The sequence below is a fragment of the Rattus norvegicus genome, chromosome X (genome assembly GCF_021556685.1).
Source record: "Rattus norvegicus strain SHRSP/BbbUtx chromosome X, alternate assembly SHRSP_T2T, whole genome shotgun sequence".
In the NCBI taxonomy this organism is placed as follows: Eukaryota; Metazoa; Chordata; class Mammalia; order Rodentia; family Muridae; genus Rattus; species Rattus norvegicus.
Window position 1 is genome coordinate 124,367,972 of NC_141554.1, and position 26,049 is coordinate 124,394,020.

Consider the following 26,049-nt stretch of genomic DNA (forward strand, 5'->3'; position numbering starts at 1 on the left):
ATTGGTCTATCTGTCTGTCTCTGTACCAATACCATGAAGTTTTTGTCACTATTGCTCTGTAATACTGCTTGAGTTCAGGGATAGTGATTCCCCCTGAAGTCCTTTTATTGTTGAGGATAGTTTTAGCTATCCTGGGTTTTTTGTTATTCCAGATGAGTTTGCAAATGGTTCTCTCTAACTCTTTGAGGAATTGGATTGGTATTTTATGGGGATGGCATTGAATCTGTAGATCGCTTTTGGTAAAATGGCCATTTTTACTATATTAATCCTGCCAATCCATGAGCATGGGAGATCTTTCCATCTTTTGAGGATACTTCAATTTCTTTCTTCAGAGTCTTGAAGTTCTTATTGTACAAATCTTTTACTTGCTTGGTTAAAGTCACACCAAGGTACTTTATATTATTTGGGTCTATTATGAAGGGTGTCGTTTCCCTAATTTCTTCTCGGCTTGTTTCTCTTTTGTGTAGAGGAAGGCTACTGATTTATTTGAATTAATTTTATACCCAGCCACTGTGCTGAAGTTGTTGATCAGTTTTACTAGTTCTCTGGTGGAACTTTTGGGATCACTTAAATATACTATCATATCATCTGCAAATAGTGATATTTTGACTTCTTCTTTTCCGATCTGTATCCCCTTGACCTCCTTTTGTTGTCTGATTGCTCTGGCTAGAACTTCAAGAACTATATTGCATAAGTAGGGAGAGAGTGGGCAGCCTTGTCTAGTCCCTGATTTTAGTGGGATTGCTTCAAGTTTCTCTCCATTTAGTTTAATGTTAGCAACTGGTTTGCTGTATATGGCTTTTACTATGTTTAGGTATGGGCCTTGAATTCCTATTCTTTCCAGGACTTTTATCATGAAGGGGTGTTGAATTTTGTCAAATGCTTTCTCAGCATCTAATGAAATGATCATGTGGTTTTTTTCTTTCAGTTTGTTTATATAATGGATCACGTTGATAGTTTTCCGTGTATTAAACCATCCCTGCATGCCTGGGATGAAGCCTACTTGATCATGGTGGATGATTGTTTTGATGTGCTCTTGGATTCGGTTTGCCAGAATTTTATTGAGTAATTTTGCGTCGATATTCATAAGGGAAATTGGTCTGAAGTTCTCTTTCTTTGTTGTGTCTTTGTGTGGTTTAGGTATAAGAGTAATTGTGGCTTCATAGAAGGAATTCGGTAGTGCTCCATCTGTTTCAAATTTGTGGAATAGTTTGGATAATATTGGTATGAGGTCTTCTATGAAGGTCTGATAGAATTCTGCACTAAACCCGTCTGGACCTGGGCTCTTTTTGGTTGGGAGAGCTTTAATGACTGCTTCTATTTCCTTAGGAGTTATGGGGTTGTTTAACTGGTTTATCTGTTCCTGATTTAACTTCGGTACCTGGTATCTGTCTAGGAAATTGTCCATTTCCTGCAGATTTTCAAGTTTTGTTGAATATAGGCTCTTAGAGTAAGATCTGATGATTTTTTGAATTTCTTCTGAATCTGTAGTTATGTCTCCCTTTTCATTTCTGATTTTGTTAATTTGGATACACTCTCTGTGTCCTCTCGTTAGTCTGCCTAAGGGTTTATCTATCTTGTTGATTTTCTCAAAGAACCAACTTTTGGTTCTGTTGATTCTTTCTATGGTCCTTTTTGTTTCTACTTGGTTGATTTCAGCTCTGAGTTTGATTATTTCCTGCCTTCCACTCCTCCTGGGTGTATTTGCTTCTTTTTGTTCTAGAGATTTTAGGTGTGCTGTCAAGCTGCTGACATATGCTCTTTCCTGTTTCTTTCTGCAGGCACTCAGCGCTATGAGTTTTCCTTTTAGCACAGCTTTCATTGTGTCCCATAAGTTTGGGTATGTTGTACCTTCATTTTCATTAAATTCTAAAAAGTCTTTAATTTCTTTCTTTATTTCTTCCTTGACCAGGTTATCATTGAGTAGAGCATTGTTCAATTTCCACGTATATGTGGGCATTCTTCCCTTATTGTTATTGAAGACCAGTTTTAGGCTGTGGTGGTCCGATAGCACACATGGGATTACTTCTATCTTTCTGTACCTGTGGAGGCCCGTTTTTTGACCAATTATATGGTCAATTTTGGAGAAAGTACCATGAGGAGCTGAGAAGAAGGTATATGTATCCTTTTGCTTTAGGGTAGAATGTTCTATAAATATCTGTTAAGTCCATTTGGCTCATGACTTGTCTTAGTCTGTCTACGTCTCTGTTTAATTTCTGTTTCCATGATCTGTCCATTGATGAGACTGGGGTGTTGAAGTCTCCTACTATTATTGTGTGAGGTGCAATGTGTGTTTTGAGCTTTAGTAAGGTTTCTTTTACGTATGTAGGTGCCCTTGTATTTGGGGCATAGATATTTAAGATTGAGAGTTCATCTTGGTGGATTTTTCCTTTGATGAATATGAAGTGCCCTTCCTTATCTTTTTTGATGACTTTTAGTTGAAAATTGATTTTATTTGATATTAGAATGGCTACTCCTGCTTGCTTCTTCTGACCATTTGCTTGGAAAGTTGTTTTCCAGCCTTTCACTCTGAGGAAGTTTCTGTCTTTGTCTCTGAGGTGTGTTTCCTGTAGGCAGCAGAATGCAGGGTCCTCGTTGCGTATCCAGTTTGTTAATCTATGTCTTTTTATTGGGGAGGTTAGGCCATTGATGTTGAGAGATATTAAGGAATAGTGATTATTGCTTCCTGTTATATTTATATTTGGATGTGAGGTTATGTTTGTGTGCTTTTCTTCTCTATGTTTTGTTGCCAAGAGGATTAGTTCCTTGTTTCTTCTAGGGTATAGTTTGCCTCCTTATGTTGGGCTTTACCATTTATTATACTTTGTAGTGCTGGATTTGTAGAAAGATATTGTGTAAATTTGGTTTTGTCATGGAATATCTTGGTTTCTCCATCTATGTTAATTGAGAGTTTTGCAGGATACAGTAACCTGGGCTGGCATTTGTGTTCTCTTAGGGTCTGTATGACATCTGTCTAGGATCTTCTGTCTTTCATAGTTTCTGGCGAAAAGTCTGGTGTAATTCTGATAGGTCTGCCTTTATATGTTACTTGACCTTTTTCCCTTACTGCTTTTAATATTCTTTCTTTATTTTGTGCATTTGGTGGTTTGACTATTATGTGATGGGAGGTGTTTCTTTTCTGGTCCAATCTATTTAGAGTTCTGTACGCTTCTTGTATGCCTATGGGTATCTTCTTTTTTTAGGTTAGGGAAGATTTCTTCTATGATTTTGTTGAAGATATTTACTGGTCCTTTGAGCTGGGAGTCTTCACTCTCTTCTATACCTATTATCCTTAGGTTTGATCTTCTCATTGAGTCCTGGATTTCCTGTATGTTTTGGACCAGTAGCTTTTTCCGCTTTACATTATCTTTGACAGTTGAGTCAATGATTTCTATGGAATCTTCTGCTCCTGAGATTCTCTCTTCCATCCCTTGTATTCTGTTGGTGAAGGTCGTATCTACAGCTCCTTGTCTCTTCTTTTGGTTTTCTATATCCAGGGTTGTTTCCATGTGTTCTTTCTTGATTGCTTCTATTTCCATTTTTAATTCCTTCAACTGTTTGATTGTGTTTTCCTGGAATTGTTTCAGGGATTTTTGTGACTCCTCTCTATGGGCTTCTACTTGTTTATTTATGAATTCGTGGAATTCTTTCAGGGATTTTTGTGACTCCTCTCTATGGGCTCCTACTTGTTTATTTATGATTTCCTGGAATTCGTTCAGGGATTTTTGCGATTCCTCTCTGTAGGCTTCTACTTGTTCTCCAAGTGAGTTCTTCACATCTTTCTTGAAGTCCTCCAGCATCATGATCAAATATGATTTTGAAACTAGATCTTGCTTTTCTGGTGTGTTTGGATATTCCGTGTTTGCTTTGGTGGGAGAATTGGGCTCCGATGATGCCATGTAGTCTTGTTTTCTGTTGCTTGGGTTCCTGCACTTGCCTCTCGCCATCAGATTATCTCTAGTTTTACTTTGTTCTGCTATTTCTGACAGTGGCTAGACTGTCCTATAAGCCTGTGTGTCAGGAGTGCTGTAGACCTGTTTTCCTGTTTTCTTTCAGCCAGTTATGGGGACAGAGTGTTCTGCTTTCGGGCGTGTAGTTTTTCCTATCTACAGGCCTTCAGCTGTTCCTGTCGGCCTGTGTCTTTAGTTCACCACGCAGGTCACTTGCAGTAGAAAAGTTGGTCTTACCTGTGGTCCCGAGGCTCAAGTTTGCTCGTGGGGTGCTGCCTACGAGCTCTCTGCAGCGGCAGCAACCAGGAAGATCTGCGCCACCGTTTCCGGTAGCCTCTGTGCACCAGGGTTCCAGATGGCGTTTGGTGTTTTCCTCTGGCGTCAGAGATGTGTGCAGAGTGCAGTCTCTTCAGGTTTCCCAGGCGTGTCTGCCTCTCTGAAGGTTTAGCTCTCCCTCCCACGGGATTTGGGTGCAGAGAACTGTTTATCCCGTAGATCCCTTCAGGTTCTGGTGGTGTCTCAGGCAGGGGTCCTGGCGCTCCTGGGCCCTCCCCCACGGGAACCCAGAGGCCTTATACAGTTTCCTCTTGGGCCAGGGATTTGGGCAGGGGTGGGCAGTGTTGGTGGTCTCTTCCACTCTGCAGCCTCAGGAGTGTCCACCTGACCAAGCGGTGAGTTCTCTCTCCCACGGGGTCTGGGAGCAGAGAGCTGCTGTGGGCCGGGATCCGCGGGTTTGGGACTTCCGGTAAACACAGGAAGTGCCGGGTCCTAGAGGAATTTTGCCTCTGTGTGTCCTGAGTTCACCAGGCAGGTCTCTTGCAGCAGAAAAGTTGGTCTTACCTGTGGTCCCGAGGCTCAAGTTTGCTCGTGGGGTGCTGCCTAAGAGCTCTCCGTGGTGGCAGCAACCAGGAAGATCTTTTCTTCTCCTTTCATGGTCTCCCTCCTACTTCCATGAAGCGCGCGCACACACACACACACACACACACACACACACACACACATTTAAATCTAAATTCCATAAATAGGAAACAATGTATTTGGTTCTTTTTTGAGTGTGGCTTCTTTTGCTATTTGATCTCCGATTTCGTCCATTTTCCTGGAGATCTCATTATAGTATTTCTTTGTGCAGATGGAGATAAACGTTCTATTTTGTATGTGCGCCGTGCTCTGTTGGTGCGTGTATGTCTTCAACAGCTATGCTGGCTCCGTTTTTAGCTATTTTGAATAGTGCAGTAGGAAATCGGGATGTGTGTACATCTCTGTGGCCTGTTGACTTGGAGTTCTTTGAGAACATATCTGGAACTGATATAGTTAAGTATTTGTTATTTCTACTTTGCGATTTTGCTTGCTTGCTTGTTTGTTTGTTTGTTTGTTTGTTTTGGAGGAAGCTCAACACCGATTTTCCTATGAGCTACATTAGTTTACACTCCCCTCAGCAGTATATAAGAACTGCTCTTCTCCTCTATCGCTGCCAATATTTATTATGATTTGTTTGCTTCATAATATCCATTCCAACTAGGGTGAGGAGCAATCTGAAAACTACTTGCCCTGTTTCATAAGGATACTGAGCACTATTTTCAAATACTTATAAACCATTTGTACTTCTTTTTAATTAATCATTTTATTCATTTACACTTCATATGATGTCCCTCCTTCTCAGCTACTCCTCCACAACACCCCCATCCCATTCCCCCTCTGCCCCCCTTTGACTCTATGAAGATGCTCCTCCACCCATTTGACCACTCCCGCTTCACCCCTCTAGCATCTCCCTATACTGGGACATCAAGCCTCCCTCCCCTCCCATTGCTGTCAGATAAGGCTATCCTCTGCTACATATGTATCTGGAGTTCTCTCTCTCTCTCCATGTGTACTCTTTGGTTGGTGGTTTAGTCCCTGGGAGTTCTAGGGGGATCTGGTTTGTTGATATTGTAGATCTTCCTATGGGGTTACAAACCCCTTCACCTTTAGTCTTTTCTCTAACTCCTCCATTGGGGACCCCTTGTTCAGTCCAATGGTTACCTGCAAGCATCCACATCTGTATCAGTAAGGATCTGGCAGAGCTTCTCAGGAAACACCCATATCAGGCTCCTGGAAGCAAGCAGTTCTTTGCATCAGCAATAGTGACTGGGTTTGGTGTCTACATATGGGATGGATCCCTAGGTGGGGTGTCTCTGGATGGCCTTTCCTTCAGTCTCTGCCCTACTCTTTGTCCCCTGTCTTTCCTTTGGACAGGAACATTTCTGGATTAAAAATTTTGAGATGAGTGGGTGGCTACCCAATTCCTTCTATGAACCCACAGTTTCACTGATACCTAAACCACACAAAGACCCAACAAAGAAAGAGAACTTCAGACCAATTTCCCTTATGAATATCGACGCAAAAATACTCAATAAAATTCTGGCAAACCGAATCCAAGAGTACATCAAAACAATCATCCACCATGATCAAGTATACTTCATCCCAGGCATGCAGGGATGGTTTAATATATGGAAAACCATCAGCGTGATCCATTATATAAACAAACTGAAAGAACAAAACCACATGATCATTTCATTAGATGCTGAGAAAGCATTTGACAAAATTCAACACCCCTTCATGATAAAAGTCCTGGAAAGAATAGGAATTCAAGGCCCATACCTAAACATAGTAAAAGCCATATACAGCAAACCAGTTGCTAACATTAAACTAAATGGAGAGAAACTTGAAGCAATCCCACTAAAATCAGGGACTAGACAAGGCTGCCCACCCTCTCCCTACTTATTCAATATAGTTCTCAAAGTCCCAGCCAGAGCAATCAGACAACAAAAGGAGGTCAAGGGGATACAGATTGGAAAGGAAGAAGTCAAAATATCACTATTTGCAGATGATATGATAGTATATTTAAGTGATCCCAAAAGTTCCACCAGAGAACTACTAAACCTGATAAACAACTTCAGCAGAGTGGCTGGGTATAAAATTAACCCAAACAAATCAGTAGCCTTCCGCTACTCAAAGGATAAACAGACTAAGAAATTAGGGAAACAACACCCTTCACAAGTCACAAATAATATAAAATACCTCGGTGTGACTCTAACCAAGTGTATAACAAGAACTTCATCCATGTGAAGTGTTAGCAATTAGAGCCGTCAGGGGGCAGCATCATGGGCAAAATCTTGTCCTCTGGAGAAGCTAATGCTGGTGGTTCCCTGGGATCTTGGTGCTTAACAGTCTTTGCAGAATTGAGTCAGTCTCACATTGGAACTGTGTAGATCCCATAACCAAAAGAGTTTCCTATCCAGGGGTTAAGGGATTTATTATGAACCTAGCCCCATGTGGTGTGTAGAATAAACTAGAGAAGACCATCTTCTTCTCCTTCAAGCAGGGGTGACTCCCTGACTGGTTGACTCATAGTTACTTAGGGGGGTTTTACCTTAGGGCTATATGTACAACCCTAGACTTAGTCACCTCCCATTCAATTGAAGTGACCTCAGAAGAACCTCAGGTTGGGCCCCAATCAGGTCTAGTACCCATAGCACTGTGGAATTCTTCACATAACTTGTTCACTATCAATTCAGAAGTTATATGTTTCCTAATGTTTATTGATTGATTAATTTTTCAATACAGACTTCATCATGTAGACCCTGGCTGTCCTGAAACTCACTATGTAGGCCAGACTGGCCTCTAACTCACAGACATCCACCTGCCTCTGCCTCCCAAGTACTAGGATTAAAGGATATGTGCCACCATTATCCAGCTTACATTCCCATTTTAAATTTCAAATCTTTTCTGTTTCTCCAGAGATCAATACCAGTGCCTTAGTATCCCTTTGATGCTTTTCCTTTGAGACCAGTGAGTGACACCTCGATATCCTATTGAGGCTTTGGATGCAATCTCCTGTTGGATGATTAAATTCATCTGGCTCCTCTTGTCTATCTCCAAGGGGGTCGAGGGGCTTACCTGATCTGGATGTTCAGCCTAGTCTCGTTTTTGTGTTTGTTTTTGTTTTCACTCTTGGATGTCACAGTCCCCTTTAGCCACTTGAATGAGACCCCAGAATCCAGTCAGAGGTGCACACTTCTATGCTCCAGAGACCTTTAGTGAGCTAAGAGGCCTGGGAGCCGCAGCCATCACCTGGGCCTCCAGAAATGTTGCAGAAATCATTGTGGAATAAGCACTCCAACAATGGTAAAAAGCAGAAGACAGGAGATATCACCACTCGACTAAAGCCAAGATAGCTCCTGAAAGGCCTTGGTCCTGGGTCTAGTTTCCATTCTCATTTTATACTCTAAAGCTATTAAGTGGGGTTGTGGGCAAGTAACGGAGATTTTATAAAAGGTATGTGGCAGTCAGATTGTTAAGGGCAACAACTTATTGTTTTAGCTATTTCTGCATTTCATTTTTTTCAGGTAGCAAGGAATAGCATGCTTGTCTAATAAGCAGTACAAACAGCACTTTAAGTAAATCATTAAATCAGTATCTAATAATTGGTCTTTTGTCAGCAACATATGAGAAAATTATTTTTCTTTATATCATCATGACAGAGCAATTTAGCACTTCACCCAATTTGTCTTGAGGAATGTAATTAAAGTAAATAGATAATAACAAATACTGAATAAAGAAGACAATATTTTCACTATATTTTCTTTTATTGGACTAGATTCTTTTATCACATAATATATCCTGATTGTGATTTCCCCTCCCCCTGCTCCTCCAAGTTCCTTCCCATGTCACCTCCCATCCAGATCTGTTTCCTTTCTGTCTCTCATTTAAAAAGAATAGGCGTCTAAGAGATAATAATAAAATATAACAAGATAAAATATAGTAAGATAAAACAAGAACATCAAATTGGACAAGACAAACCAACAAAAGGAGACTTGTTCATTTGCATACTCCGAAAGTCCATAAAACCACCAAACTGGAAGCCATAATATAAGTGCAGAGGACCTGGTGTAGACCTGTGCATGCTGCTTTAGTTTTAACTTTATTCTATCTTACAGACTTGTATTATTTTGATATTTATATTATTCTTATGGTTTTAGCTAAAAGTTGGAGTATTATATAGAACAAGAATGCTGTGAATGGGCACTGTAGTGATTTGAATAAAAATGGCCCCCATGGGCTCATATATTAGAATGCTTAATCATTGAGTAGTGGTACCCCTTAAGGATTAAGATGTAACCGATGTGGCCTTGTTGGAGTGGGTGTGGGTTTGTTGGAGGAAGTGTATTGCTGGGGGTGGGTCAAACGTGTTCCAGTGTTTCTGTCTTCCTACTGCCTGCAGATCCAGATGTAGAACTCTCCGCTATTTCTTTTCTTTTTATGCTTCTTTCACAAAATGCATCCCAATGATACCCTCCCTCCACTCCTCCCATTTACTCTCCACACTCCCCAATTTCCCCTCTCCCCTCGATCCATTGCTCCTCTGTTTCCCTTCAGAAAATAGCAGGCTTCCCAGTGATATCAACATGATGTGGCATAACAAGATGCAATAAGACAGGCAAAAACCCTCATATCAAGGCTGGACAAGGCAACCCAGTTGGATGGGGAAAACAGGCTATTAGACTTAGAGAAATAAGTCTCAGCTATTTTTCTAGTACCATGTCAGCCTAAATGCTGTCATGCTTCTCACCAAGGCAAGAATGGACTAAACCTATGAAACTGTAAGTCAACCTCCAATTAAATGCTTTCTTTTCCAAGAGTCACTGTAATTATGATGTTTCTTCCCAACAATAAAACCTGAAGACAGGCACCCTTATTATCACTTCTGATTGTAGAAAAGCAATTTCTTTTTCTTCCACATTTAGCCTAACGTTGACTATAGGTTTATCATGTCACCTTTGTTATGTTGGGATATTTTCCTTCTTTTATTTTTTTTGATTCTTTGTGCATTTCACATCATTCATCCTAATCCCACTCATTTTCCAGTCCTTCTATATCTACCCTTTACCCCTGTAAAACCCCACACAAAAATAAATGAAGATGAAAATAAAGAATAAACTATCTCATGGTGGAAGCTGCAGTATGTTATGGTATGTCCCACAGCTGTCCAAACAGCTTACTTGCAAATGTTCATTGCAATGAATCATTGGTCTAGTGTAAAGCCTCTGCTTGCTGCAACACCATCATACTGGACCCTCACCAAGACCCCTTTCATATATCCTGTGTTTCCCTGAATCATGGAGATCCTGAAGCTTTGGTTCTGCAGTACCAGCCACTTTATGAACTCCAGCAGCTCATAGGTGGGGTAGTTGTTAGGGTGGGCCAGCTCAAAACCCTGGAGCTGGACCTGGATGGTCAGCCTGCCAAATCTCCTTTGCCTCAAAAAATGGGACAGGCTTTCCTGGACCCATGCCGTCAGGGCTAACTCTTCTGCCCAGGGGAGGAGTGGGGCTAGCTCTTCTATGCCCAAACTGCCAGGATCAGCTCTCCCAAGATGTACAGGCAGGGGGTAGGGTCAGCTCTCCTGAGGGCCACAGTCATCAAACAACAAGGCCAGCTCTCTTGTACTAACACCACTGGGGACAGAACCTCGTGGCATGGGTGTGGGAGAGCTGGCCCCACCCCTTGCCTACTTTTCTTTTCTTCAGACCCTGTATCACATTGAGATATTGAACTTTGGGGAAAAAGACTTTTTCTGTGGCTATTGAGATGATTGTGTGATTTCTGTCCTTAAGTGTATCATCTATGCTGTCACTTTATATTTATTGATATTTTTATGTTGAACCAATCCTGTAACCTTGGGAGGATATCAGCTTTGTCATGGTGTACAATCTTTTTGAAGTGTTCTGTAACTTGTAAGGATTTTTTTTAATGTTTTCAATTTTTATATGATGCTATCATTGTATCATTTCCTTCCCTTAAGCCCTCACATATACTACTCCTTATCCCTCCCCCCTTAAAATTCACGGCCTTTTTGAAAAAATTTAAAAATTTTCTCACCTATGTCTATCAAGGAAAGTGGTCTACAGTTTTTTCTTTGCATTATACTCTGATCTAGTTTTCATATCATCAAAATACTGGCTTTATAGAGCATGTTTATAGGTATCTTTTCCTTTCTGATTTGTGGGTAAGTTTGAGGGGTGTTGATATTAGCTTTTTTTTTTCAAAAGTTCACTATGATTCGGCAGTGAATCTATCCAGTTGTGGGTTTCCTTGTTGGGAGTCTTAATCACTGCCTTCATCCCATTGAGCATTATATAAGTATTAAATGGCTTTTGTTGTCTTGCTCCCCTAAAGCCCTTTGCACTGAATAGATTCTGTGAGCACCCATTACAGTGGCAGCATGCTTTATTAACATCAATTTGATGTTTAAAACTTAATTTCATATAGTATTTCTTATGACGTTAATCACATAATGAAGCAGAAGCACAAAGCCTGTTGTCATTATTGGTTAAATTGAAAGGACAGAGTGGGTCAATAGATGGGTATTCGCATAGTGTGGTTTGGTGCACTAACTGATTATGATCTGTTATTATTTGTGCTGTATGACCTGTTAAAATAGCATTGCTCTTTAGATATAGTTATGAAGGATATATTTCTTTACCTCTATATTTCTTTGTGTGTGTATGTGTATATACAAACTGTATTTTTGTTCACTCATTGCAGTAGCTTAGCAGTAGTTATGAAGAATGGCCACAGCATTTTTTAGCACTACATGTGATACATGGGTGTCTGCCACCACCACCCTCCGCTTTTCACCAGCATAGTGGGTTTTTTTTGTTTGTTTGTTTGTTTTTAGTCTTTATTAACTTGAGTATTTCTTATTTACATTTCGATTATTATTCCCCTTCCCAGTTTCTGGACCAACATCCCCCTAATCCCTTCCTCTCTCCTTCTATATGGGCTTCCCCTCCCCATCCTTCCCCCATTACCACCCTTCCCCCAACAATTTCTGAAGTCACACCTTGGCCATCCTCTAGTTTTCTTTCTGTCTAAAAGGTCAGAAACCTATGAAACCAAAATCTTCCATTCTGCTGCAGTATGGCCCATATAGTTAATATCTCTATTTCCCAGTCTGCTTCTAGAGGCCACATGCTGCTCTTGAGATGGGCTACCCTTGGTAAATCTAACTGTCTTATCAGGGTATAGGCTCTCAGAGCTAAGTGTGTTGGCATGCCTAGAATTGGACCTAGGGCTTTGTCTAGGACATAGGCCAGGGACTAGAGTGGGAAAGAATGGTCACATCATTGTTTAAGTCTTTAGTAATTTGAATGTTCTAAAATTCATTCTACTCTCTAGGGTCATTATTAATATTACATGAAAAAAAGACGAACTAGTACATCAAACATGTTGTGATTGGGAGGGGTTGCTTGGTTGGTTGTGTTGTTCTTTTTTCAAGGCAGGGTTTCTCTGTGTAGCTCTTGTCATCCTGGAACTTGCTCTATAAACCAGGCTGACCTTAAATTCAGGGATTCGGGATTAAAAGCATGAGCCACCACCACCAAGCTCATAAAGCATGTTTTATTGGTTGATTTAAATGTTGATATTTCCAACTGATCTCCAATTCTGAAAATCAGTTAATCATTTCACTAGCCAGACTAAAGAAATGGTTTAAAACTCTTTTGCTCCCTTCACTGTGTGCCATGAATTTTCTGCATGATCCCAGTAGCTCCATGATGGTTCATACACCCAATCTTTCTATAAGACTTAGACTCAATCCTCAAGCTGGCTGGGTTATAGCCACCATGTTCCGTGTCCCTTCTGCCACCCAACAAGGGCACACTTGGAGGCCATCAGCTTTTGTCAGCTATAGCAGCATGGAGACTACTTCTGTACAAAGCAAACTCTTTTTTTTTTTAAGTTTTTTTTTATCTTTATTAACTTGAGTATTTCTTATATACATTTCGAGTGTTATTCCCTTTCCCGGTTTCCGGGCAAACATCCCCCTAATCCCTCCCCCTCCTCTTCTTTATGGGTGTTCCCCTCCCCATCCTCCCCCCATTGCCGCCCTCCCCCCAACAATCACGTTCACTGTGGGTTCAGTCTTAGCAGGACCCAGGGCTTCCCCTTCCACTGGTGCTCTTACTAGGCTATTCATTGCTACCTATGAGGTTGGAGCCCAGGGTCAGTCTATGTATAGTCTTTGGGTAGTGGCTTAGTCCCTGGAAGCTCTTACAAAGCAAACTCTTAAAATGTTGTTTCAGTGACAATCTTCAGTCTGGGTTGTCAATATTCCATATCCCTCCTTCCCTCATTTCCCAGAATGAAATGGACTACAGAAGGATCTTTACTGCCTTTATTTACTTTGCATTGATAAAATACAAAGAAAGCTAAAAAGAAAAAAAGAAAACTTATCAGAATATATTGTTAGACATTACAAAACTTAACCTTATGATGAAAAACTGAGTTTTCTTAGTAGTGGGAGAAATATTAATGGGGAGTTCTCAAAGTGAGAATGAGGGATAGGCAAAAAGTTGGGAAGGGAAGTGTTAGAGCTGATATACTGGAATTACCTAGGTTAAGGGCATTGATTTAAACTATTCACTATGGTAATAAAAGTGGAATGAAATCTAATCAATCAAAATGTACCAAAAGGGCAAGTCTAGAGGATCAAAATAAAGAGGTGCTTTATAGATTAAGTGAAAAACGTCCAGCATGTTGTTGTACAGTGTCTCATTATACCATTATAAGAAAAAAACCAGCACAGCTATTTAAGCTGGCTATAGAACCTCATTGCCTCTCTAAACTTGGTTTCGAATGTAGAAGCATCCAACATAGATGTTCAAGGCTGCATTTCTGTTTAAACGAACACCAAGGGACAGAAGTAGATGCCCTGTGGATCTAGGAAAATGATCCTAGGTTTACTCTTAAAGCATCTAAAGGTGGCTTTCTCATAATGTTTGCTAGAATTGAGAGTAGAATAAATGTGGAGAATTTATAAACATAAAGGTTAACTAAGGTAGGGAAACCCCACCCACCATAGGTGACACTATTCCCTACACTTGGATCCTGGACTATGTATATGAATGGCAGAAGTGAGTTGAGGACTAGAAATCATTACTTCCCATCTCTTGCCTGGAAAAGCAATGTGACTAACTTCCTCAAGTTCCTGTTTCCAGGAATTCCCTTGTAGTGATGGACTATGTATTCGAATTCTGCCAAAATAAGCCCTTTCTTCATTAGGTTGATTTTATCAGAGAATTTATTACATCAACAGGAAAATTAACTAAGACTCTGAGTTACACAGAGTTCTCTGCCCTCATCTTGGAGCCAGAGAGGAAAGTCACTCTCCAGAGGCAGTAGACACGCAGTCTAACTAGTGAACTTGCCACCTGCCTGGTGGAAAGTACATCCATGCCCTGGGCTAACTCACCTGAATCTTTCCAATCAAATTATTTGGTTGAAAGGAATGGCAATCTTTAAGTTGCTGAAGCAAAATAAGGTTGTTTTCTTTCTTTAAAGGCACAATGTCGAAAGTTAAGGATTTTACAGTTCTGTAGCAGAGCTTTTCTGGAGAACATGCTGGGTTTGGGGATGTTGGTAGTATGTTAGTGAGGGTTAGACCTTAATAGCATTTATTTCATTCAAATAAATTAAAATGGTTAATCCCTATTTCTAAAGTTATTTTCCCTAATAAAAACTAGCCCTGGCAAAAATTATTATATGGAATTATCATAGCTACTGGCAACTATTACTGAAATGCTGAAGCCCCATCCAGGAGCTATTTATTGCATGAGATCTGCCATTTGGCTCCAGGCTTGGGCTTTCTTCTTGGCCATTAAGAACCACTCCGGTTCCTGAGGTTGTATAAATCTGGGTGGAAGACTTGAAGATCGTCTGGTTTCTCTTTCCCTGGTGTATGGTTGAAGCATCGTCTGATCATCAAATGCAACTGGAATTACAGCAAACAATGCGAAGTCAGAAAACCCAGAGACACTGGAATATGTTTAAAGCTGAAATGAAATGGACCATTCTTTCAGGTTTTCTCTAATCACCTAGTACTTAGTACTTTCCAACCACTGTTCTCTTAGAAGTCGCTGTTCTAAAAGTCAGTGCTTGGGCAAATGCCGCAATAAGTATGTTCAGACATCAACGTAGATACAGCCATGGGGTCATAACCATAGGAAGGGATGTGACATAATTCTTGCAGTATAACAGCCAATTTTTTTTTTGTTATTTGAGACAGGGTTTCTATATTTAGCCCTGGCTGTCCTGGAACTCACTCTGTAGACCAGGCTGGTCTTGAACTCAAAGATCCTCCTGCCTTTGCCTCTCAAGTGCTGGGATTAAAGGTATATGACACCACTGCCCATCTGTAACAGCCAATCTTTTGACTTTTATTATTTGGATACCTTATACTTTTGAACTCACTTCCAAAAGGAAACATATTATACGTGTTCATTTTTTTAATTTAAGATCTGTTTTTAGCAGTCACTGACATTGTAAAATTAAATGACTGAAGACTCAATAGATCTATCTAATAAAAGCCTATGAAACAGTAATCTGCCAACTACTGTAGCCAAACAGACTGCTCTGTTTCCGAACTCCACTGCCTCCCTCATCCTGCTCTATGGAGGATGAAACTAAACGGTTTCAGCTAAACCAGTGGTTTTCAGTTCTAATTACATATTGGAACCACCCAGGAATTTTTTTAAAAAATACTAATGTATCTGGATGTGATGGCACATACTTGTAATCCTAGCATTTAGGAGGCTGTGGCTGAAGGCCTAGGAGTTTAATGCTCTAGATTGGGCAAAAATCAAATGACAACAACCAAAGAACAAAGAAACACACAAAAAAATAGCAGTGCTCACGCAATTTCTTGAACCAATGGAATAAGTAAGATAGCTTCAGGGCCATCTATCATTTAGAAGCTTCCTGGTGGTTCTACTGTTCGGGAGAGTCAAGAATCACATTTCAGGAATAAGCTCGTAAGACCTGGAGCAAGGTGATGCCTGCTATTTCCACAGTAAATAATGGGTTCACGAGTCCCCGGTCTTTTTTTTTTTTCTTTTCATGAAAAGGATTGAAGGCAATAGCAAAGCTAAATGTAAAGCCATCCTCACTCCTTTAGCTCCTGGTGAGGAAATCCCTCTGGCATGATGAGGTCACAGTGTATCATTTCCTGTCACATTTATTTGCAGCTGTCAACAAGCCTTTTCAATAGTTAAAAATAAATCATTAGTACTGGGCCTTTGCAGTAGATTTTTGTCAACAGTTTCATTGAGGATAGAACAAGTGAAGACATATTGCTTTGCTATCAGCTAGAAAGTGACTTAGTCCTTTCTTCTCCCTCGAGAAAAGACTGTTTTGTGCCTTGCCTTGAAAGTTGCTTCAGTGAGGTGAAAAACTAGAAAGGGCTATGGAAATTATACACTGGACTTACCTATAACAATTGGATTTTCTTAAACTAAGTTAATGTCTGTTGCACTTCATGGAAGAGACATGAAAGAATCATGAAGCTGATTTAGAAATATTTTGCGTGAAGTGGAAATTGCGAAACATTTCACCATTCCTCCATGGCTATTGTTGACAGGTCAGAATGAGTGTTCTCACCTGATTTTATAAACTGCCTTGACTGTGGCATCTCATGTCTGGAGATAGTGGAAAGAAAAGTCATCTTTGCTGTGACATCAGTTACGGATTCAGATTCCTGTAGTGTCAAAATAAAAAAAAAATTTTTTTGGTTCTTTTTTTCGGAGCTGGGGACCGAACCCAGGGCCTTGCGCTTCCTAGGCAAGCACTCTGCCACTGAGTCAAATCCCCAACCCCAATAAAAAAATTTTTAAGTCCTCACAATAAAGACAGCAAATTTCTTAGATGATTGCACGGTCCAAGCCCTGTCCAGAATACTATGAGTTCAACAGTAATCAAAAGAAAAGAGTTAGAGATATTGGCTATAGGTATTGAGCAGAACTATACATGTAGGTAGAAATATATAAGTATAGGAATTAACTATATAGATACATAATAAAAGATAGTGCAAAGCTCCTTGATCTTGGAATACATCCATGCATGCATGCATACAATTTAATGGCTGCTGTTGCTCATCCGTGGGATATGTTCTTCTCGCTGGGTGCCCTTGTCCAGCCTCAGTGCCTAGCCCTTCAGAGATTTGATGTGCCAGGTGCGGGGATACGAGGGAGTCTTCCACCTGCTCAGAAGGGGGAGGTGGGAAAGGATTGGGGTAGAGGGTGACCAGGACGGGGGCAGTGAGTGGGATGCAAAGTGAATTAAATAAATCAGAAAGAAAGGTGGATTAAAAAGATGGTCATGAGGTGCTGTATGGGTGGTGGAAACTGAGCCCATGTTCTCTGCAAGAACACTAAGTGCTCATAACCACTGAGCCACCTCCCCTGTCCCATAACTTATATTATCAACAAAACTCAAACTAACTCAAGTTTGCCACCCTTCTTTCAGACTTAGAAGAAGAGATAGTGTAAACAGATTGAGATAAGATTACCTTCTTTTTTGTGTATAGACTTACCACCCTGACTGTGCTTATCTCCGCTGATCTCACAGGCTTACTTGGCCAGACCTGGTTATTGCTTGAATGGGAGAACAACCTTCTCTCTGGCTTTGTACCACCTCATAGCTGTGAGCTTACCGAATATTACACGTACAAAGCTCATCAGTTGGTTGAAGTGAGCACTTTAAGACTTCTGCCTTCCAAAATGTGTTGTTATATGACTGGAAGTGCTTTTTCCTGCTAGGAAATGGTGTAGGTGTATGTTTAAGCTGATCTCTACACAACTGTTCTAAGACAACAGGTTTACACACACGAGGGTATTTTCCCCTGAAAAGAGGTAACCAGAGTGGGCTTTACCCTTACGATCCTCCTTCCACTTAAACACTAATGACTAGAAAGGGAAAGCTCTTTTAAGAAAAAGGTTAACCGCACCACATGATTCCTCGGTAAATTTAGGCAGCATTTAGAAGCATAGAATTTCAGATATAGCTTTTGATATGTAAATGTAATGTGCTTTCTTGAAGTCTGCTTTCTGCAGATTTTCTAAGAAAAAAGCAAGGCATTGTGCATCATTTCCTCATCCCCGATCTTCACGTCCAGCCCATCCTGAACATTTAAAGTCTACAGGTAGGTATGAAATCAAACCAATCAGTACACAGAAATGCAAACATCAACACTTAATTCATGTTAAGGGACTGATATGAAAAAGTACATGTAATGAAACTCTGGATGAAAAATACATACATTTTTCTTGTGGGTTTTCTTCCCAGTTTTAATAATGCATGGTCAATTATAGTCTAGAAAATGTTCGATGAGAATTTTCATAAGTAGTTGATAAACTTTACCTTGAATGCCATATCTGGCAGCATAGAAGTCTCATCCCTCCCCATCCCAACCTGACTATGAATCTTCCCTTTGTCTAACATGCACACACTGTGTGCTGAGATCTCTTGCCTATTACTTAGCTGTCTTAAATGTCTGAGGCCCTGTGATGGTATCATCATAGTGCCTGTTTCCAGACAACCCTTATTTAACACAATCATACCCCCAAAGTACAAGAGTACAAGGAAGTGGCAGCTACAAGGAAGAGAAGCTACAAGATGCCTCCATTACACTAATAAGCAAGAATCATAAACTTACTAAGAAAATATAAAAACATCATATGCTGAGATTGCTAAAAATCTATGGTAAGAACAAATCTAATTTTGAAATTGGGACAAACACTTGCTTTGAGCTCAATTTTTAAAAGGTAACAGCCACAATGGATAAGTAATGAGTTAAAATGAAAAGGGCATTCAGTCGCAGGGGTCTTTACTGTGTGAAGCCCAAGCATCCACTGAGAACCTTATTATGTATTCTCTGTGGGTAAAGGGGCCTACTGTGGTTATAGTTTGATTCTCATTTATGAAAATCATATGCATGTACTTGAAGCATATAGTTGCTCAGTCTTTACCCTACTGGTTATCTCTGTGGTTGTTGCAGTATTGTTTGTACCAATAGGACTGTTGTCTTATTTACTCGGCAACCAATTTCATGGAACACTGCTTAAGAACATTTATAGCAGGGTTTGATTTATAGACTCTCCTCATTTATAGGTCCTGTAAGAGTGTCAAGGCAGATATATCTGTGTGAATACAAAACAAACACTCTTGAATTGTCCTTCATTAATGCTCCAAGTAAGAGACAGTGACTCCGTGTCTGTATGCCTGTCATAATTCCCAGTGCAAGCTTAATCAGTGGTTCCACTAACCTTTGACAGAAGCTCCATCTCCGGATCATATTTCGTCTCATATCTAGGTTCCTTGGTCTCAGCCCTAATTTCAGACCTGGCCCTGGATTTTTTAGGAAAGTGGGATCCAAAGCCTCTTTGCCGCTGTTTCACCATGGCGATCCAAGTTGGCTCCATAGAGATATCTGCCTTCCAACTAGAGGTCTTGTCTGAGAAAGAAATGAGTATTAGAACCGAAGCCAGGCAGAAAGGGTGATCAGTCTGGTTGATGTTACCCACAATAGTGTTCCAAACGGGATCCTTTTGTTGGTTGCCAAGCAAAAATAAGTAGATGCCAATTGGAGAAGGGCCATTCTCTTCTGTACCCTTCCTACAAACCGGGAAGGCAGAGATCGAGTAGTTAAATAGCTATGCATTAAAATTGTCAATGTGCCACTTACTGGACCCCTTATTTCCTTTAGCCATACTCTTCCCATCACCACATCAGGGAAAACAATGCTTGACAGTTAGACTGAGAGAGAACATTCTCAAGACATCAGAGACTCAGACCATTGACATAACCCCTCCAACTCTAAGGAAAACCTTACAGTGCCTGTTACTTATTAAATATCATGGTGAAATAGGTGTGATCAGAGGCAGAGACAAGACTGTGAGAGGATGATTCTGAGGGCACAATGTTTTAAATGAAGAGTAGCGCCTACAAGGTCTCCTTGATCTGAATGAAATTAAGATGTTTTGGGGTAAGAGTGCAAACATATTCCTCTTAATGAATTCAGTTTGGAGGGTTCTGTTTGGCAGATTAAAGTGACATGGTGTTCAACAAGGTTAAAAAAAATACACGGGATTCTGTCCAAAGTATGGCATGCATGACGTAGATGGAGAAGGAAGAGGCGGTGTCATGAGTCTATTAATGAAAAGGGAATCAATCTCCTGAGTGGTGTCTCCCTGGGAAAAAAAGACTCCAATGGAGTTACTTCTGAATGTATTCATCCAGAATTGGACACTATCCCACCTCTAAATTCACAAGTAATCCTCCCAAAGCAACAGTACAGTTGGAAGCCTAGAGGCTAGAGAATTCACAGCCCAGCCATCTCTCTATCCTTACAAGTCAACCCTCTACCTAGAGACACAAAACTCTCACCTGGAGGCCTGTAAACTGCTGGCTTCTTCCAAATGCTTTCATATTTGGGCCTGTTCCCTTGCTTCTCCTCCAAGTTAAATGTTGTGCTGGACTTCTCTGGGCCTCTTTCTGAGTCCTGGAGAGCTCCTTTGTCTGCCTGTTCTTTGCTTACTACCGGTGAAACTGGAGCAAATGACTCGCATGGATCTGGATTCTCCATTCCAATCTTCTGAGAGATTTTTCGCAGCCGCACTCCAAAAACATTTTCGACATCACCCTTGGTGGTGGGTATGAGTGAAGGATTTCCACTTACATCACAATACTGAGGAAGCTCCTCCTTAAAATAAGCGCCCATGGAAACAAATGCTTTCTGGGCAGGAGCAGAAGCTAACTTGGCAGGTTTGGTACCAGAAGTTGAGGTGCTTTTAGTCAAGTCCCTGTAGCCTTGTCCATAGTTCACATTTTTTGTTGAAGCTGGGCCTTTCAGCATGGCCCAGCAGGCAATATTCTTCTCAGGAATGGCTCCTTCTGCTGCCGCATTGGGAGAGCTTCCATAACCCTGCTGCTGATAGTCAGTAATCAAGTAAGACTGAGGAGGCTGACCAGGAGGCTGATGGCCCTCAGGAATTCTCCACTCCACAGGAACATTTGCTGAGTCTGCTGATAAAATCGGTGGCTGCAACTCAGCTACATCAAAGGCTTGAGAAGGCTGTGTGGAAGGCAGCTGCCCTTCCGACCTTTTCCACTCATCAGGAAAACTGGCAGAAACTGAGACATTCTGCTTGTACTCGGGCTTCCCGGGGGACTGAGAGACATCCCTGACAGAAGTGTTCCACTTTCCAGGGACACCCTCAGAAAGTGCCAAAACTTCTTGAGGCTCTTCAGGCCTTCTGGATGACTGAAAAGGTGGCTTCGTGGGCAGATTCTTTGATTTGGTGTCTTTCTTGGGTTCATCATCATCCCAGTTATATAAGAAAACATGCTCATCGAGTTTAGGCTTCAACAAGGATCTGGAAGGACGGCTTCGCCCCCGAGCAGTAACAGGCTTTGCATAAGTGTCCATTTCACTGGTAGCACTGTCTGAAAATACTTGCTGTGCCATGAACTTCACAAAGGACTGGGAAGATGACCTGATATTCTGTGATTTCTTGGAGCTGTCTTGAGCAGTAGCACTGTCTAGACGGCAGGACGTTTCCTGAACTTTAGATCTTATTGACAATGGGGTGGGACATGTGGGGGGCACTGGCCTCCAAGGCATGCCTCCCTCCACAGAGGTACTCTCAAAGCCTGAGGGTGTTTTCTCAACTTTATGTTTGATAATGCTTTCAGATGGATGTCCCGAAAGCCAGGCCTCCGTCAAAACATTCTCCTCTTTGGCAACATTTTCTAAACTTGAGGCTTGCTGCTCAAATTCAGGGCCCAACCATGGTTGAGGAGCATATTTGGAAGGGATTGTCTCCATAGAAATGCTCTGTTCTCTGGAAGCTCTCAGAGAACCTGAGGAAACTTCTTCCTTGATTTCTGAGATCACTGAGGGCTGAGAATGCTGTCTTCTGGGCCTCCTCAATGTAGTAACTCCCTCCTCTGGGACATAGTGCTCTGGATCTGCTCTTGGCTGGACAGGGAATCTGGAAGGCAGTAGCTCCCGAGAGCTGCTCTGTGACACAGAAACATTCACTAACTCGGTAGAGGTTGGTTGCTTGAAAACGGATCCCATCAAGGGCTGGGAAGGTATTCTGGGAGCTGGTGGATCAATAGGGATGCTCCATGAAGCAGCAGCATGGTCTGGGGGTACTGAGACTTGTTCCAACGGAGTGCTCTGCCATGACTGCAAAGAGTACCTGGAAGGCTTTGGCTCTACAGTGAGAATCTGTTGTACAGATGTGTTCATGGGTCCTCTGGCAGCTGGCTGTTTGACTACTGATCCGATCAAGGGCTGAGAAGGCATGCTCGGAGCTGGTGAATAAATAGGAATGGCCCATGCGGCAGGAACACTGCCTGGGGGTACAGATATTTGCTCAAAGGTAGGGGTCAGCCATGGCTGTGGAGGGCATCTGGTAGAAACTAGCTGCACAGACATGCTCCCTTGGGCCTCAGGGCTATTGGAACTTACAGGGAGTTGCTTAAACTTAGGATTTGCTTGTGTTTGGAAGACATGTTTAGCAGATGTTGGCTCCATGTGGCTGCTCCATTGGATGGAAGGGCTCACTGGATCTTGGGTCATCGGTGGCTGGAATTTGGGCTTCACGGAAGGCTGAGGAGGCAGTAGCTCCACTAAAATGGCACCTTCTACGGAGGTGCTTTCTGAGACTGGTTGGCTTTGATGACTTGGTAAGGGCTGAGCAGAATATTTGGGGTGCAGTTGGCCCATGGACATCATTTTAGCAGCAACAGTCTCAGATTCTAAAGGCACTTCTTGACAAGGCTGTGACATAGGCTGGGAAAGGGTCAGAGTCATATGCTCCACAGAAGTGCTCCCTTCAAATCCTGTGTTCTCTGGAGATGAAGAAAATGATTGCTTTCCTTGAGGCTGCATCCATGGCTGGAACTGTGTCGGAAGCTTTGGATCCATAGAAACACTTCTTTCAAAAGCAGATACCTGTTGCTGAATGTAGGGTTTCAATATTGGCTGAGAATGAGGAGGGGGAGGGGGAGGAGGGGGAGGAGGAGGGGGAGGAGGAGGGGGAGGAGGAGGGGGAGGAGGAGGGGGAGGAGGAGGAGGGGGAGGAGGAGGAGGAGGAGGAGGGGGAGGAGGAGGGGGAGGAGGAGGAGGAGGGGGAGGAGGAGGAGGGGGAGGAGGAGGAGGAGGGGGAGGAGGAGGAGGGGGAGGGGGAGGTGAGGACTCCAAGGAAGTGCTCCCCTCAAATGCAGCACTTTCTGCACCCAATGATATGTCTTTCTTGATGCTTGGTCTCACTGAAGACTGGGGAGGATATCCTGAAGGCTGTGCATCAATACCCTCCTCAAAAATAATAAGTTCTGGCCCTGCAGAAACTTCTTGCTCAAGTCTTGGCCTGGTTTGGGGCTGAGAATGGTGCCTAAGATGCACCTCCTCCATAGAAGCCCCCTCTTCCATGGTTACAATGTCCGAACTGGAGGAGACATTTTGCTCAACATAGTACCCCTTCAAAGCCTTTCTAGGGGACACTGGCTGCATAAAAATGTCCCAGTCAGAAGCAGTGCCTTCTGGCTCTGAAAACACTTGATGTTCAGACTGAGGGCTCAACCATGACTTGGCAGTATGGCTGGGAAGCAGTGGCTCTACAGGTTTGCTTGGTCCTACAGAAATGTTCACCATGATGGGAGGTTGTTGTGGAGTAGTTGAACTTACAACCGGTGGAGAAGTGTGTATGGGACGCACTGACTTGGCAGGAGCACTCCACTGTTTTAGAGAACTCTTTGAAACTGGGGACACCTCTTGCTGCTCTTCCTCTGAACTGCTCAGATCCTCGGAACTGTGGTACTTCTCAACATAACTACTTGACTCTGTGGAGAGTTCCTTTTCCTCCAACTCCTCCTGCAAGGACGGGGAACGGCACCTGGGAGCTGACTGCTCTTCAGAGATGGAACCTCTGGTGAAACTTCGTGACTCTGAGCATTCTTCAAACTCCTCCAAGGACTGGGAAGAGTGGGCAGATGTCATTTCCTCACAAGCTCTCTCATCTTCTGAAGAGCTCTCTAGCTCTGAGGGGGCTTCTGGAGCTTTGGGGTTTCCTAATGATTGTGAAGAATACCCGAGAGGCTGCTGCTGCTCCATCTTGCTCAGTTCTACATCTACATTTTCTGATTTGAGGAAGACATCATCATCATCTTCTTCTTCATTGGCTTCTTCATCTTCATCATCTTCATCTTCTTTATCATCGTCGTCATCGTAGTCATTATCATCGTCATAGTCATCATCATCGTCAGCAGCAGTACCAGTAGCAGCATATTTAGGCTTCAATGTAGGCTGGAAAGACTCTGCAGGACTCGGTTGCATTTCAGAACTACTCTCATACTCTGAGGTACTCTTTGAATCTGAGGAGATTTCTCCTGTGTTTGGCCACCTTCTGAGAGGAAGAGGTGTTGTCTGTATAGAAGAATCATCTTCTGCAGTAGCACTTGAAACACTTGCAGAAAAGGACCGGAGACCACTTCTGAGATGCTTCTCTTTGTGGTAAGTTATGCTCTCCAAGGATAACTCCATTTGGGATTGAAACCTTTGCAAATCAGGACTAGATGCTTCTTCCTCTTCTTCACAGACTTGAGAAGGATGCATATGCACTTGGGCCTCTTCTTGGCTTGGAGATCTTCTTATCCACGGCAACACAGCAGATTTATCCTTTTTCTTCTTGCCTTCAGAAGAGACAATTTCATAGCATGATGGTGGACCACTAATCGCAGACTCTGCCACATCTGTAGATGTAGATTGCAAAGCTCTTTCAGCTTCAACATCTATCTCAGACTTTTCCATTTCCACATCCCCCTTATCTGATGGCATCTCCTGAAGACTAGTAATTTCTGCTTCTGTAGTTGTGGGCTGCCCCGTGCCTTTCTTCTCTTGGAGCAACTGCAAGAAAGAGTGCTCCCCACCAGCTACCTCTTGCTTAGCTGAAGACTCAGCTTTAGCGTTCAGGCTGCTGTACCCTTGAGTGGATTTTAGAAGGCCTCTCTCTATGATCCCCCACTCATTTTTGGCCCTTCTTCTACGTCTTCTTGGATGGAGTCCTAAAATAGAGTAGCTTAAGGCAGCGTCATTACTTAGAGTCTCATCTATTGTTGTCTCCTGAGTCTCGGTTTTGTAGCTCTGTTCCTGGCTTGAGAGTCCTGCACCAAATGTAAAAAGGAATGGAGAAATGTGTGTGCTTTAGACTTCCTAAAAGAATGGTATGTTTGCCACCATACCACTCCATAGATTCCCTGGTATGGAGAAGCAACTATGTAAAGGACATTCCCATGTTCATTGTTAGCTTTAAGCTATGGGGACATGTTTAAATCAAAAAGAAGTTTCAATTCTATGAGCAGATAGCACTGAACTGGCTCATTAGCACTTTATCAGTAATCTGGCCAACTATTAGGAATGAGATTCAGAAAGAGGCAAATTATGATCTTGTAACAATGATTACATTTGAGAAACTTGACTGGCGCAGGAGCAAGGGGAAATCTTTAAAATGCCCTTTATATTATTATTTTGTGTATGTGGCTATTTTGTCTGCATGTATGTCTACTCTCCATAGATGTGCCTGATACCTGGTGCCTGTGGAGGCCAGAAGATGGCATCAGTTCCCCTGAAACTGGAGTTACAGATGATTGTGAGTCTCTAAATGGGGAAATTAAGCCTGGGTCCTCCAGAAAAGCACCAAGGACTCTTAACCTCTGGTGCATCCCTCTAGTCCAGAAAGGAACTTTTCACTTTCTGATTAGTAGTCTGATTTTCTATATAATACTTATCTGAACTTCTTGAAATTCTATATTATATGGATTCATGCTTCCTCCGCTCAGAAAAAAAAAAAGTCAAAGGCATCATTTGAGAGGTTAGGATTATGATTCTTTTTCTTCCATTTTCTATCTTCTTGCCTTAAAACAGTCCTGCATGACATGTAAATCAGTTCTTTGAATACACACAAAGCAGTGCTCCCAGCACCTCAGCAATTGCATCCATGCGGATGCCCCTTTCAAGACTTTTTCTAAAAGTTTGCTCTTCGTGGCAAAGCCCTAGATACTTCCTTCTTCACAGATGTCTGTAGCGCCACCTAGTGGCTGCACAGGCAATATACAGCAGAGAAGAGCTGGCTATGCTTTCTCAATTAGGCCCTTCCTGAGGATGATCAACCAAAGAAAGTACCCAACCAGTATTGGTTCCGTTGTGTCTCCATGTATGAAA

General features: G+C 42.1%; 1 protein-coding gene across 4 annotated transcripts in view; it reads right to left on the reverse strand.

Moving 5' to 3' along the window:
* Nucleotides 1-13,150: 13,150 nt before the first annotated feature.
* Kiaa1210 (KIAA1210 homolog) overlaps nucleotides 13,151-26,049 on the reverse strand; it is a 50,476-nt gene continuing 37,577 nt past the window's right edge. For 2 of the 4 annotated variants that reach the window (XM_087599327.1, XM_087599326.1), the window contains 4 exons: nucleotides 20,208-24,581; nucleotides 19,088-19,275; nucleotides 16,425-16,521; nucleotides 13,151-14,760 (listed from right to left, as the gene is read on the reverse strand). In XM_087599327.1, coding sequence (XP_087455453.1) covers nucleotides 14,594-14,760; nucleotides 16,425-16,521; nucleotides 19,088-19,275; nucleotides 20,208-24,581 — 4,826 coding nt within the window. In that variant the 3' untranslated portion in view covers nucleotides 13,151-14,593. 4 annotated transcript variants of the gene reach the window in all.